At 52.4% G+C, this 15360-nt stretch overlaps 1 protein-coding gene across 6 annotated transcripts in view; it reads right to left on the bottom strand.

Moving 5' to 3' along the window:
- HEMGN (hemogen) overlaps positions 1-15360 on the bottom strand; it is a 36826-nt gene that overhangs the window by 6140 nt on the left and 15326 nt on the right. For 2 of the 6 annotated variants that reach the window (XM_045020335.1, XM_045020336.1), the window contains exon 1: positions 2919-3055. The exons of 2 other annotated variants lie outside the window; for them this stretch is intronic. In XM_045020335.1, coding sequence (XP_044876270.1) covers positions 2919-2970 — 52 coding nt within the window. In that variant the 5' untranslated portion in view covers positions 2971-3055. 2 more of the 6 variants (XM_045020330.1, XM_045020333.1) reach the window with 1 other exon arrangement.

Raw genomic sequence — 15360 nt, 5'->3', positions numbered from 1 at the left:
CAGGAACGTTCCTGTCTGACAGGGCCAAGCACTCACTGCAGGGAATAATGCCAGCCACAGGGTGTGTCTGCCCCGCAGTTAGACACCTGCGGCTGGCTGGCCCATGCCGGCTGCCTCGAGCAAAGGGGCTGTTTCATTGTGATGTTCAGGCTTGGTCTGGAGTCTGGGCTCTAGGACCCTGCAAGATGGGACCGTCCCAAGAGGCCAGCTGCAGGCGTCTAACTGCAGTGCAGACACACCCAGCGTGACTCCATGGGCTGAAGGCTGTTTGCAGAAAGGAGGGCACAGTTCCCTTCAGCGCAGGGTCCAGCACAAGACCCCCATTAACCCTGTGTGAAAGGCTGAAGCGGGCAGAGGGCTGGGCACATCACCCATTCATGAATTACTCCTCTCTGCCTCTGTGGTCTGGTGGTTTTGGCCTCAGTGACTTGCCCAGTGTCACATGGCTGGCCAATGGTGGCGCTGGGGACAGAACTCAGGGCTGCTGTCAATGACAAAACTCCTATTGACTTCACTGGGGCCATGATTTCCACTCCGACCTCCTGAGGCTCGGCCCCAAAGTTATCCTTGTGGTACGGACACCTGTCCACTAGGAACACCGAGTTGCGGTAACTTGGTCTGTACGTACATGCCTTGTTTCTCCCTCCCTATGCCTCAGTGCACCGTAAACAAGGCTCAGGGCAGAGCTGCTAGCATACTCCTTGGCTGAGACTCCTGGCCGCAGCTGGGCCATGCAGGCAGAATATAACACATTTCTGCACCAGCTCTAGCGAGGGACGGCATGGAGTCGGGAGTGAGGAATGAGGCATGTAAAAGATACATTAAAAGAATAAATGAGTTGTGACTTCCATAATTTCAAACAGTCCGGCACAACAGCATTCCTGAACACACACTAAACTAAATACAGACAACTGTTCGAAATAATGACACCTTCCAGCCAACGGCCGCAAAGCACGTTAATGCATTAAGCTTCCCAAACGAGCCCTGGGAGAACCAGGAAGAGTTATCACCAAATGGAGAAACTGAGCCCTGGTCTACACTATGAGTTTAGGTCGAATTTAGCAGCGACAGGCAAAGTGACTTGGTCACAAGGAATCTGACTGTTCTGGGAATAGAACCAGCATCTCCTGACTGGTGCTAAGCCAAGAATAGCCGTCTCTGGATCTGTAACCCTAAACAGGAGGCAATGATGGGAAATTAACTCTGGGAATGCTTCTTTCATGTGCTTTGGATCCCACACTGAGCTGAGCACCAGGCTACAGAATTATTATTATTACAGTAATGCCTGAAGGCCTCCTCATGCTGGGCGCTTTAGAGACCCAGTAAGAGACAATCCCCATCCATGAGAAGCTCACAATCTAAACAGACAAGACAGGGAAAGGGTGGGAGATTACAGTGTGATTCACAATGTGTACTAGAAAGAGAGCAATATGTAGTAAGGGGTGTGTGCTGGAGCCTGGTAGTCATATACAATGGCAGAGGCGGCCCTTAATGCTCAGCACAGGAATGTTGTGAAATATCACGTTCTAAAGGTATAAAAATGCCATATTGACAATCCCTAATAACAATGCCCCCGCCAAAGGAATTCTTTTAGTGACCTGCCATGGCTTGCAGTGATCAGTGGAGAACCTGTCATCTGCCAAATAGTAAAGCAGCAGGAGATTTGCTGAGAAGGAGATTGGCTATGTCGAATGGTAGAAGGATGCTCACAGGACTGACAGGATGAATTCACTGATGGTTATTAAACCAGGATGCATTTAGCTACTGATGCATGTTGTACTTTGCATGTGTAACAGAGATCAACTCTTATTTCTTTTTGTGAGCTAAGGGCCTGTCAAAACTTGCTGAGAAACAAACTAACCCTGAGAAAAATATTCTAGGCTAAGTACAATAAAACCTGTGCCACCTTTACACACCAGCCTAAGCAAATTATTTTGACTGATCAGTTCGAGACTTCCAGCCTGTTTTTTTTGTTATTACGAGAGAGTTCTGAAAGGCTGATAAACTGACGGACTAGGGTTTGCATGCATTCTATTAGCCACAGTCTCTGTATGTTGGCATTTGAAGTCTGGTGTATGGAGTCCACCTATTGATTGTGTGGGGCTTGTTTAAACTGGAATGGCAAACTGTCTTGTTGCTTAAAATACCCTAGGATCTCTGATTTCAGCTGCATGCTTACAAACCCTTCCCCTGCAGAGGTTTTGCTACACACCTGCTTCCAAGCAAGTCTGCAGGTAAAAGCAATAACTTAGATGGGTTTCACCGCACATGGCAGTGCTTTGCATTGACCACCTCACTCACAGGACAGAAACCTGATGCAAAATGCCCATATTCTTTAACAAAAGAACATCGATGCACAAAGTAAAGGCCAAATCAAAGAGGCATAACATTCTATATAACCCTACTGGGTATTTGTAATGGCTCAGGATTCTGACCACTCTGAGAAGCATTTCCAAATGCTTGTACCCTTTGTGACAACGAAAACAATAACCTGATTGTTATTTTGTGCAGGGCAATCATCTGTTTCTTCCATACTCTGTATACCAAGCATCTTCCGTAGCTTACGTACATAGTTTTGATCATTTAACTCTTTTTTTTTATGTTGCAATTGTATCTCTTTTCTGCTAAGACGTCTAGTGATGCATTAGACTATAACAAGCTCCCGTTCCACCCAGTCATGACATTAACTTTGTAATGTTACCTGGCACCGTGTATTCCTCTCTGGCTGGTGGAGGCTGCTGGGAAGATTCCGAGTAAGGATGGTCCTTTTCTAAGCCCTCCATTTTTCTTTGCAGTTTGTTGCTGGGGTTCTGGGTTTTAACCAAAAACAGCTTTGCTGTGCAGTAAGGGCCTCAGGAGTTACTTGGGCTACATACTGCAAAGGAGTAGTTAGAGACCAACACAGCCCGCCCACTCACCATGGCTTATCTGGCCTGGCCACTGGTCTGGTACTGCTGTTCTCCTTATCATGTCACAGAGCTGGGGGAGCCTGGGCTCATGTCCTGTCGCCTTGCTGCAAAGGAATGTGAGTGTGCTTCTTCACGACTGGTACTCCTCAAACAGGAACTTAAGAGCAGCTGATGCTGTCAAGTGTAGAGACCCTGGTGTTTAATAAGTGGCGGGGGAGGGAGCTAAGCAGCCCCTTCTACTTGCCCTCCTGCCTCTCGCATCAACTGGCAGCAAGCCCAACACAAAGGAGGCAGTGCCCCAGGCAGCGGGCTCTCATTTGAGGTCTTAAGTGGGACATAAGTGGCCACAGGCCTTCAGCACGAGGACACTTGTGCATCTCAAATCCCTGGGGTAGAGCGTTTAAAGACAACCAGCTTTGCCCAACGAGAAAGACTTTTGTGGCTGGGACCAGCCTCCCATGAAGCTCCTGCTTTCCGAGCTGTCAGTTCTCCACAAGCCTGTGCCTGGTGCCTCTCCCAGTACACGGCCCACTTTGTGAGAATGTTGGTGACACCCGCTCAGCACCATTTTGTGCCCTCGGTGCTGCTCAAGGCCCCAACCCAGCAAAACACTTAGGTCTGTGCAGAGGATGGGAGGAAGGGTATCCCAGTGCAGACCTGACCTGGGGCCATCTGCCATTGGAGGGAGGAGAGAACCTTGTGGGGGAACTGTCAGTAGGAAATCCATGGTATAGGAGAATAGGCCCTCTGGAGCCACAGTTGCAGGCAGTGAAAGTGAACATGAACGAAGGCGGTAACATGCGGGCAGGCCACCAAGTGGCCAAGAAGGGAAAGGTAAGCCCTGTCTGGAACAGAAGAACTGGCGGTGGAGACCATCCATTCTTGTAGGGTCTCTGGAACCTGTCCTCTGGTAGACAGGTGCGTGTGAAGACCACATTGATGTGGGCCCCAATGAATTCTAGGGATTGTTTGGGATCCAAAGTCAATTTTCTGATGTTTATGCTCATCCCCAGGGAGGAGAGGAGTGTGAGTGGCATGGAGATTGAGGCTTGAGCCTCCTCTTTGGATCACGCTGCTCTCAGTCAGTTGCTGAGATAAGGGAATATAAGGACCTCTTGATGCTGAAGGTGGGCCACCACTATCGAGGGATCTTTGGTGAAGACCCATGGAGCAGTGGTGAATCCGAAAGGTAGAACCATGTATTGGATGTGTTGAGTTTCTGCCATGAAGCTCAAATGCCTGTGGATAGCATGGATATCCATGTGAAAGTAAGCGTTCTGTATATCGAGAGCTGTAAACCACATGCTTTTTTATAGCAAAGTTATGATGGTTGCTAGGGTGACCATACTAAACTTTGGCTTGCATATGAAGTGGTTGAGAGGACTGAGGTCTAAGATCAGTCTCCACCCACCCGTCTTCTTGGGAACTAGATGGAATAGAACCCTGCACCCTGATAGGTTGTAGGAACAGGTTCTATCACTCAGCTTTGCAGCAGAGAGTCCACTTCTGAGGTGAGGACCGTGACAGGTTGGGTCACAGAGACCCCCTTGGGAACTGCCACCTGATGTGCTGAGACTACCTCTGAGCCCGTTTTCCCTGCCAGCTTGGGACTCCGGAACCCTGCCTTGTTGAGCCAGACACACTAGCCTGCTGCAACACAGACCCAGGTCTGAACCACGTCCTCCACAGCTGCAGACTTAACTGAAAACAGCTTAAGAAGCACTCCTGTCTCTGTCACCCAGATACCCAGCTCCTAATGGGATCCAAACCCCAGATAAATCCATTTTACTCTATATAAAGCTTATACAGGGTAAACTCATAAATTGTCTGCCCTCTATAACACGGATAGAGAGGTTTGCACAGCTGTTTGCTCCCCCAGGCATTAATCACTTACTCTGGGTTAATTAATAAGCAAAAAAATGAGTTTGTTCAATATAAAAAGGAGGATTTAAGTGTTCCCAAGTAATAACAGACAGAACAAAGCAAGTTACCAAGCAAAATAAAACAAAAACATGCAAGTCCACGCCTAATACAGTAGAAAACTGAATCTAGATATCAGAGGGGTGGCCGTGTTAGTCTGGATCTGTAAAAAGCGACAGAGTCCTGTGGCACCTTATAGACTAGCAGACGTATTGGAGCATAAGCTTGCGTCTGATGAAGTGGGTATTCACCTACGAAAGCTCATGCTCCAATACATTTGTTAGTCTATAAGGTGCCACAGGACTCTGAATCCAGATAAACTCTCACCCTCAGAGATGTTTCAATAAGCTTCTTTCATAGATTGGACTCCTTCCTAGTCTGAGCCCAATCCTTTCCCTGGTACAGTTCTTGTTAGCTCAGGTGGTAGCTAGGGGATTTCTCATAACTGCACCCCCCTTTGTTCTGTTTCACCCCCTTTTATAGCTTTGGCACAAGGCGGGAATCTTTTGTCTCTCTGGGTCCCCATGCCTCCTTCAGAATGGAAAAACACCAGGTTTAAGATGGGTTCCAGACAGTACTAGGTGACAAACCTTCATTCCTCCCAGCCTGACTCACAGGAAGGCCTGCAAACAAACAGAGCCACAGTCAATTGTCCTGGTTAATGGGAGCCATCAAGATTCCAAAACCACCATTAATGGCCCACACTTTGCATAATTACAATAGGCCCTCAGAGTTACATTTCATATTTCTAGCTCCAGATAGAAGAATGATACATGTATACAAATGGGATGATCACACTCAGTAGATTATAAGCTTTGTAATGATACCTTACAAGAGACCTTTTGCATGAAGAATATTCCAGTTACATTATATTCACACTCATTAGCATATTTTCATAAATCCTATGCAGTGCAACATCACAAGGACATGGCCCTGAGCGTGGTCCCTGAGGTGTGGCCGGGGGACGTGAGGGAGGTAGCATTGTGAACTCGATCGTATGGCCATGTTGAATGACATCCAGGACCCACTTGCCGGTTACTGCACTCCAAGCGGGTAAGAAGATGCCCCCTGAAGGGGGTGGGGAGGGTGTGTGGCATGAGACAAGGTGGGTGCCAGCGCTCTAGATGCACTCAGAAATATCACTTCTGCAAAGACTGCGTATGAGATGCCAAAGGCTGTGGAGATGAACCTGGAGAACGGGGCTGTTGGGTCTTCTGTCATTTGTGAGGCGGCTCAGAGGGCCGCTGATGGAAGAATTGAGGAGTGCTGAATCAGTGCGTCAGTGGTGGGTGATAACACTCCAGTTGCTTGACTTCTTTTTCCGCCAACGTGGAGCGTGCATGGTCTTGTCAGGCTCACTCCCTGGCCACCTGTATGATGAGGAAATTGAGTGGGGGGCGAGAGAACAGAAACTCAGACCCCCTTGCAGGTACCGCGTACCTCTTCTCCGCCCCCTTGAGGGTGGGGGCGCAAGTGCAGTGGCACTGGAATGTTTTTAGTATTGGGTGTGCTGAAAGCCTGCCCCCTTACCCCATCCGCGCCCCCCTGCCCCCAGGCTGAGCCTGGGAGTAGAGCTGTGTCTCCGGGATGGCGGGACCCAGACAGGGGTCAAGGGGCTGAGGCTGTGGCCACAGCTGGGGGTGGGGGTGGGGCCAGGAGCGGAGCCCGGGACAGGGGCTGGCAGCCGGGACCCCATGTGCTGGGCCAGGAGCAGAGCCCCAGCTATGGGGCCAGGAGCGGGGCCCCGGGAGTGGAGCCCTGGGAGCGGGGGGGCTGGGCGTGGGGCCCCGGGAGCAGAGGCCTGGGAGCAGGGGGTGGCCCCAGGCACAGGGCCCCAGGCACGGGGCCAGCGGCTAGGACCCAAGCCCCGGGTGTGGGACTGGGGAGCGAAGTGCTGGGAGCAGGGCCCCGTGTGCAAAGGCACCGAGAAGTGGGGTGCGGGGCCGGCCCCTGGGACCCGAGCCGGGGAGTGGAGCCCCAGGGGCAGGGCCAGCGGCTCTGCATAAAAGCTGGGTCTCCTGCAGCTCCCCTACTTCCCGCGCCTATGCACAAGTGGCCGAAGTGTGCCAGACAGTCGGAGCTGGTTGAAGAATGGTGGTGTTAATCGGTAGAGCCACTCTGGACGGAACTGAGGCTTGCAAGACATCAAGCAGCTGGTGCTGTTTGTCCAGTTCCTCCTCCAGTGGGAGGTGGTGGTGCTCATCACTCTGTGCAATAGGTCCTGAAACTGGCGGCAGTCATCCGAGGCCAGGAGGGAGCCAAAAACACTGAGATGTCTGGTGACAAGGAAGGGAACTGCTCTGGTACCGGCAGTGTTGTTGGAGTTGGGCTTATGTGGTTCTTCCTCCAATACCGGATTTGAATGCCTATTCTATGACAGTTGAAGAGGCAGGTTGGGGGACTCCTCCTGAGCTGAGCAGGAAGGTTCTGACGGTGGATACTGGGTCCAGGATCCCTGTACGGCAAACAAGGTGGATCTGACGTTTGCTGCGAAGGGCCCCCAGGAGTGAGGTAACAACAACTCCTTTGCTAGGGCACTGCCACTGAGTCGGCAGAACCTTTGGATAGTCATATGGATGGTATGGGAGTGACAAACCCTGTGCCCCTTCAAAGTCCTCCGATGCTGAGAAGTCAGAGCCTGGTTCAAAGGGTGGTGCCGCTGGAACGTGGGCGAGCGTACCCTCTTAGGTAGTGACTGCACATGGAGACCTCACACCTCCATGGCAAAGAGTTCATGAGGCTTGGGGGCCGACTCCAGCCTCCCCACAGTCAATGGTACATGCGCTACAGTCTGAACTGGAGCCGGAACAGAGGACTCCCTCAGAACTCAGAGTGCCTTTGATGTTGGTGGTGCCAATCTGGAAGGGGTATGCGGCTCGGTGGACGGTATCGGCAAGTCAGGCCTTCTGTGCAATTTCTTGTCATGCTTGTGAGCCTTGGATCTGGGCCCAGCAGCCTTCTAGGCAACCCATAGGTGCTGGAACTAGGGGAGTGGGGGGTGCTGCAGGACCCCTGGCTGGAAGTGGTTGCCATCATATACAGGGTTCAATGGCTCTCAGCACCCCCACTATACGAGTTGTCCCAGCACCCTTGAGGCAACCCCCAGTAAGCCATTCTTATTAGACAGTCCTGCACATAAAACCATGTGACAGTGCTTGCAGGATAAGGGCCACAGACTGCAGTCCAGGACACCATCCTTAAATCACAGGCAGCTACTGCCTGAGATGAGACGAAGCTTCAGTTGAAACGAGAAAACCGTCCCCTAACTGTGTGAAGTGTCTGCTTCCTCTAGGCAATGTTCTGCACCGGTGATGGGCCAAGGGGGCTGGAGGGTCTGCCGAGCCCTACATCCAGGGCTTGGTTCCAGTTCTGAAGGTAGTGGCTGGAGGGACGTGGGGGCAAGGGGTGGGTCTTGTTTCATAGGGTATATATCTGGTTTTATGGTGATATGAAATCTGGAAACGAGGGCAGGAATCATCCCCAGGTGTTTCAAGAGGATGACTCTGCACCAGGGATTCCCCAGTGCCTCACATCTAGCCCCGTTGGGTTGCTCCAAGGGGTGTGTGGAAGGAAAGGGGCACCCTGTTGGCTAGAGGTGAGAACCAATGCTTGAGGCGCCCTGGGCACTGCGAGCGCCTGATGAGGCCTGTCATGGAGCTGCCTAGGAACCAGCTGGCACCGTAGGAACAGAAGGGCAAGTGTGTGCAGCATGCAGCCACGGAGACCCATCCCAGATGGCACCAGCAGGGGAAGATGAATGGCACGTGGGCCTGACGGGGGTCCCACGTGCCAGACAGGGCGAGCACATGATGCACACGAGGGATTTCTCTGTTCCCCTAACACTGAGACAAGCAGGATGCTTCCTGGCCCTTGCCCTAGTCACGGGGCCTGGTCCAAAGCCCCCGACGTTAGTAACATGGGCTGCAATGGTGGCAGGCTCCTGCCTCTTCCTTGCAGTGGGGCCCTGGGCCAGCGTTAGCTCTGTCGCGCTGTGCATGCCCTGGGCCCCAGTCCTGAAGGGTACTGAGGTGCCCAGCTCCTATGGGTTTCAATGGGAGTTAGGTGGCTCAATACCTTCTGAGGCCTACGTGGCGGCGGCGGTGGTATTCTAGTCTAAAGCAGGCCCTGCTGAAACCGTAGCTGTACAAAGTTGTGCCTCGGGGCCCACGTGCAGGACTGTACACTCCACTTAGACAGGAGAAATCGTCTCTGGGGATTCTTGTCACAATAATCGTGTTAAACATTTTGCAGGGCTGGCTGTGTTGGCCAGCAGCTGAGGTTTGACTGACGGCTCTGGAACAGTCTGTGTGTTGCAAAACTGCTGAGTAACCTGAGATGCTCATATTAGGGCCTGGCTGGGCTTCCTTTTCATGCACTGGGGGGAGATGTGCTCGTTCTCCTGCAGCCTGCTGAAGCATGATAAACGAGCCTTGGCTCTGCAGAATGTTACTGGATGACATTGCAAACCCAGGCGATAAAACCTTTCCACCCCTGAGCCTTTGACTAGCTGCAAGAGTCCAATGGCACGCCCCTCCATGGACTGTTAACGGCAGCCCCACCAACTCGGGGGCCCAGCCACCCGACAGGAGTCACTGGGAGGCAGGAGAGGATGACTGCAGCAGCATCCCCTATTCACCCACCCACACACTCACTTAAGCAGCTGCAGCCTCATGGTAGGGTGTGACGATGCAGTTCTGGCAGGCCCCAACTGAGAGTGCCAATTCAGGACAAATCGCTTAAAACAGGGCAGTTACAGCCCAAGGCTGGGGTTTTTCCACCTCTAAGGCAAACCAAACCAGCCAGACAAAGAGGACTTTGGCCTCATCCCACTGGCTAACCACAAGTCACACAAGCAATTCCCTTAGGGTATGTCTACACTACCAGATTAGTTCGATTTAACTTAATTCGAATTTGTGGAATCGACCTTACAAAGTCGAATGTGTGTGTCCACACTAAGGACACTAATTCGACTTTGTGAGTCCACACTAACGGGGCAAGCGTCGACATTGGAAGCGGTGCACTGTGGGAAGCTATCCCACAGTTCCCGCAGTCCCCGCTGCCCATTGGAATTCTGGGATTTCCCCACAATGCATGCTGGGGGGAAAAATGTGTCGAGGGTGGTCTTGGGTAACTGTCATCATTCAACGTGCTTTTGGACGTCTCAAGGGGAGATGGAGGAGCTTACTGACTCGCTCAGATCTCAGCGAAACCAATATCCCCATTGTTATTGCAGCTTGCTCTGTGCTCCACAATCGCTGTGAGAGCAAGGGGGAGACCTTTATGGCGGGATGGGAGGTTGAGGCAAATCGCCTGGCTGCTGATTACGCTCAGCCAGACACCCGTGCGATTAGAAGAGCCCAGCGGGAAGCGCTGTGCATCCGGGAGGCTTTGAAAGCTAGGTTCCTCAGCGAGCAGAGTAACCTGTGACTGTTCAGTTTCTTTACAGAGAAGCTGAACCTGCCCCTGCTTCAGTTACTGTTGACTTTCTTCTGCGGTTACATACCCCGTTCACCACATTTCCCCCCTTCCAACACACGTTTAAAAATAAAGTTAATGGAACATTGTTAATTAACAACGTTTTCTTTATTAATGAATTCGCGTTAAAGGGTTGAAACAGGGACACAGACTGTGGTGGGTAGGGTGTGCAGTGATGTTAACACCGCTTCTACACTCGAGGAATGACAGGCTCCTGCTCCTAGAGCGGTCTGCAGTGCCAGACTGGTTGTTTCAACGGAGCCTGCCATCCCTCCTTTTCGGGACTCTGTGTGCGGGGGCTACGTGACCTTGTGGCGGGGGAGGACGGTTACGGATTCCCCTGCTGCGTGGCTCTGTGGTCCGGGACAAGGACCGCTGCATAAGATCTGTAACCGCCCTCCCATGCCACAAAGGCACGTACCCCCCACCCACACAGAACATGGAAAACACCTCCCAGACCGACCAGGGTGCCTACTGACTGCACTGTGTGTGTGACCTGCTGTTGATCCTGCCCCCGTGTCTGTACCCTGGTAAAGGTGACTGTCCTATGCAATTAACAACCCCGTTCCCCCGCCCTTCACAGACAGTCTTCTGTAGAAAAACTTGATGAAAATAGTAATTAACAGCAAACTACTTTTAATAATCAACTACACAGTTAGGGGATGAAACTGGGATTGGGGCTTCGGTGAGCCAGGAAGGGAAGGACTTCTCAACATTTAGGGAATAAGAGCCTTCTTGTATTTGTGCACTCTGCAGGGGTGCAGTGACAGTTTTCACGGCCCCTGTCGCCCCTCCTTCTTGTTACTTTGGGTGAGGGGGGTTTGGGACTTTGTGGCAGGGGAGGGCGGTTGCAGATACAGTGCAGGGGGGCTCTGTCCTCCTGCCTGCGGTCCTGCAGAACATCCACAAGGTGCCGGAGCGTGTCAAATTTTCCCTGGGCATTTCCTGTGTGGCTGGTCAGAACATCCAAGCTCGGACTGCTGTCCAGAGCGTCAACAGAGTGGTGCACTGTGGGATAGCTCCCGGAGCTACTAAGGTCGATTTCCATCCACACATAGCCTAATTCGACATAGCCATGTCGAATTTAGCGCTACTCCCCTCGTCGGGGAGGAGTACAGAATTCGAACTAAAGAGCCCTCTAGGTCGAACTAATTAGCTTCCTGGTGTGGACGGGTGCACGGTTAAGTCGAATTAACGCTGCTAAATTCGACATAAACTCCTAGTGTAGACCAGGCCTTAGACACTCCAGTTTCCCAGTATCACCACCATTGCCACTCGTTATGGGGATGAATGGTTATGAAAACCAAGACCGCAATAAAGGAAAAAGGTTCTCTTGATCCCACAGGATCAAGCCCCAGACCCAGGTCAATATACAAGTCAGATCTTACCCACAAATCACGCTGTTGCCAATCCTTTAGAATCTAAAATCTAAAGGTTTATTCACAAAGGGAAGAAGGTAGAGATGAGAGCTAGTATTGGTTAAATGGAATCAATTACATACAGTAATGGCAAAGTTCTTGGTTCAGGCTTGTAGCAGTGATAGAATAAACTGCAGGTTCAAATCAAGTCTCTGGAGTACATCCCCCGCTGAGATGGGTCATTCAGTCCTTTGTTCAGAGCTTCAGTTTGTAGCAAATTCCCTCCAGAGGTATGAAGAAGGATTGAAGACAAGATGGAGATGAGGCCTTTTATAGGCTTTTCCAGGTGTAAGAACTTCTTTGTCCTTACTGTGGAAAATTATAACAAAATGGAGTCTGGAGTCACATGGGCCAGTCCCTGCATATTTGCTGAGTTACAAGGTGTATCTGCCTTCTCTCCATGGGTCAATTGTGTAGCTGATGGTCCTTAATGGGCCATCAAGCAGGCTAGACAAAGCTAACACCATCTTGTCTGGGATGTCACCCAGAAGCACAGCCTAAGTTTGAAATACAGACAGTATAGAGCCAATATTCATAACTTCAACTACAAAATGACACATGCATACAGACAGCATAATCATAACCAGCAACCCATAACCTGGTCTAAGACACCTTATATAACCCTCTTTACATAAGATTTGGTGCCACTACGGGACCTTGCAACCATGTTCTATATGGTCCCAGATTATATCAATAACGTCACATAGGGTAACTACTGGGGTGGCCCTGCTGCCACACTGGGGTGAGAAGGAGGCCCCGTGCCACTGCCTCTGTCTCCTTGGGCGGGAATGACACCCTCACATGAAGGAGGCTATGGTGTGGGGGTAGGACATAAGAACGGCCACACTGGGTCAGACCAAAGGTCCATCTAGCCCAGTATCCTGTCTTCCAACAGTGGCCAATGCCAGGTGCCCCTGAGGGAATGAACAGAACAGGTAACCATCAAGTGATCCATCCCCTGTCGCCCATTCCCAGCTTCTGGCAAACTGATGGACCTGTCCTCCATGGACTTATCTAGTTCTTTTGTGAACCCTGTTATGGTCTTGGCCATCACAACATCCTCTGGCAAGGAGTTCCACAGGGTGACTGTGCGCTGCGTGAAAAAGAACTTCCTTTTATTTGTTTTAAACCTGCTGCCTGTTAATGTCATTGGGTGACCCCTAGTTCTTGTGTTTATGAGAAGGAGTAAACAACACTTCCTTATCTCCTTCCTCTACACTAGCACTAGGTGTGGAGTAGGGCTAAAGAGGTAGAGCCTGGGTGATGTGCGGGGGGGCAGGAAAGACACTGGCATGGTGCCTAGGGCCCAGATTGCCTTAATCTTGCCCTGCTTTTCCAGCTCAAGGTGTAAATTGTCACAGTTCAGGCAACTGCACCTATATTCCCCCCTACAGTCTGGCAAGGGCACCTACACTAGACATCAGGCTTCTCAGCCGTTCTCTCTTGGGTGGAGATCTGTCTCTCTCCCTCTTGACCGGGGTATTTCCAGGCTGCACAGCTCCCTGCCTGCACTGTGAGTGACCAACAAGCCAGATGGCCTAAGCTGGCCCACTTCGCTCCTCCCCGGCGTAACTGCCACAGTGCTAAGGCACCACACAGCTCTGCCTCAGCAAGCACATTTAGTCGTAGGGTGAAAGCATTCTAGGGAAAGCATGTTACACACAATAAAAGAACCTACACACCTGCTAATGCACTCATCAATGATCACCCCAACTCCAGCAAGGGCCCTGGCCAGGGAAAGGTCTTCAAACCCCACCCAGGGGTCTCCTGGGTTACAAGTTCATAACCGCCTTGGCTCAGAACACATACCCCATGAATCTGAGTCACTTCTTTATACCACCAGAGCCACTGCTCTGTCCTCATGGAACAGGTGATCAGCTGACAAAAGGGCCCATCCTCGGGGCGAAGCAGCAGAAGGCTGCGTTCTTGGATACCTGGAGGAGTTACATTTGCACACACTTCCCCCTAGCCACATCCTGGGACACTCACTGAACTTTAAACCTTCACAGTGGTTCAGCTGGTCCTTGTGGCTCATAGCACTTCCCAAGGGTTACGCTGGCCATGTTCTCCCCACACACACACAGATGGTCCATACGATCCCACACCAGCACACAACCATTCACATTTTGACTACACTGAACGTCTAAGCTACTTAAACTTAATTCAGTCAGTTTGACCTGAATTCAGTGAGGTTTGTCCTGGCTAGTGCAGCAAAGTGCCATGTCTGGCACACAGAAATCGGTGTCACTGGGTGCTGGGCAGGCACCCTTAGGGACCCCATGGCCCTATTGCCTGGCTAGGTTTAGTCCCTGAATGGCATTTCTGCCATTAGCTCATATTTCACCTGTGTGTAAATCAAGCACTCTGCTAGCGAGCCAGCATGCAGTCTTCAGCCATACAGCGTCACCTGACAACCCTCGCTTGTCATTTCTCTCTTCAGAGCTGAGGGGCTGGTGCTCTGCTCATGCTGCAGAGGCTCATGCACTAAGCTCCAGAGACCCCAGGTTCAATCCCACCTGCCAGTGACCGGGGTCTGTCAGCGTTATGCTCTCATCTGCCCCTGGGTACCCCAGAACTTTTGGGTGTAAACTTGAGACCTGATCCTCCCACTCCCAGCTAGCTGTAGGGTGTGTGTGGTGTCCCTCTCCTCACCCCCAGGGTTGGCGGCCCAAAGAGAGCTAAGGCAGGGCTGCCTCCCTGTGAAGCAGTGCTCAGCTGTGCACGGCTTTCAACAGCAAAAGGGTCAGGCCAGGGGGCATCTTCAAACCTCCCCCATCGCCAAATTCTTTTCTCCACCCTGCCACTCCGAGGTCAGGGCTTGGGGACTCTGGTGGCCTAATCTCTAGAGCCAGAGGCCAGAGTCTTGATCCTCCCCCCGCCCCCCACTGGGGCAGCGGTTGTTCCCCACACCGAGTCAAGGCGAGCGGAATTCCCTCTCCGCCCTCACCCAGCAGACCATCAGAGCTCCCCCTCCCCCTGACTGTAGCCCCACTCCCCCAGCCTTAGCGAAGGGATTTGTCAGCAGATGCAACATGGGGTCTTCCTGGAAGTCTCCAAGGGGACTCATCACCCCTCCTCCTCCCTCTCTGATGCCCCAGTTGCTTTTGGCTGGCACAGTCCCTTGCAGGCCAGGGCCTAAATGAGGGGTCTGGCGTCACCCCTTGTGATTTCAAAGCGATAATAACAGCCCCTGAAAGAAAAGCCTCCAGCCTGTCCAACACCCCCCTACAGCCAGCGCGCCGGCCCTGCCGAGGGAGCTGGGCCACAGGCAGGGCCGGCTCCAGGCACCAGCCCAGCAGGCTGCACGCCGGCCCTGCCGAGGGAGCTGTGCCACAGGCAGGGCTGGCTCCAGGCACCAGCCCAGCAGCCAGCGCACCGGCCCTGCCGAGGGAGCTGTGCCGCAGGCAGGGCCGGCTCCAGGCACCAGCTGAGCAGCCAGCGCGCCGGCCCTGCCGAGGGAGCTGTGCCGCAGGCAGGGCCGGCTCCAGGCACCAGCCCAGCAAGCAGCACGCCGGCCCTGCCGAGAGAGCTGTGCCACAGGCAGGGCCGGCTCCAGGCACCAGCCCAGCAGGTAGCACGCCGGCCCTGCCGAGGGAGCTGTGCCACAGGCAGGGCCGGCTCCAGGCACCAGCCCAGCA

Source organism: Mauremys mutica, chromosome 6 (assembly GCF_020497125.1).
Source record: "Mauremys mutica isolate MM-2020 ecotype Southern chromosome 6, ASM2049712v1, whole genome shotgun sequence".
NCBI classification, from domain to species: Eukaryota; Metazoa; Chordata; order Testudines; family Geoemydidae; genus Mauremys; species Mauremys mutica.
This window is presented reverse-complemented; position numbering and strand designations above follow the sequence as displayed.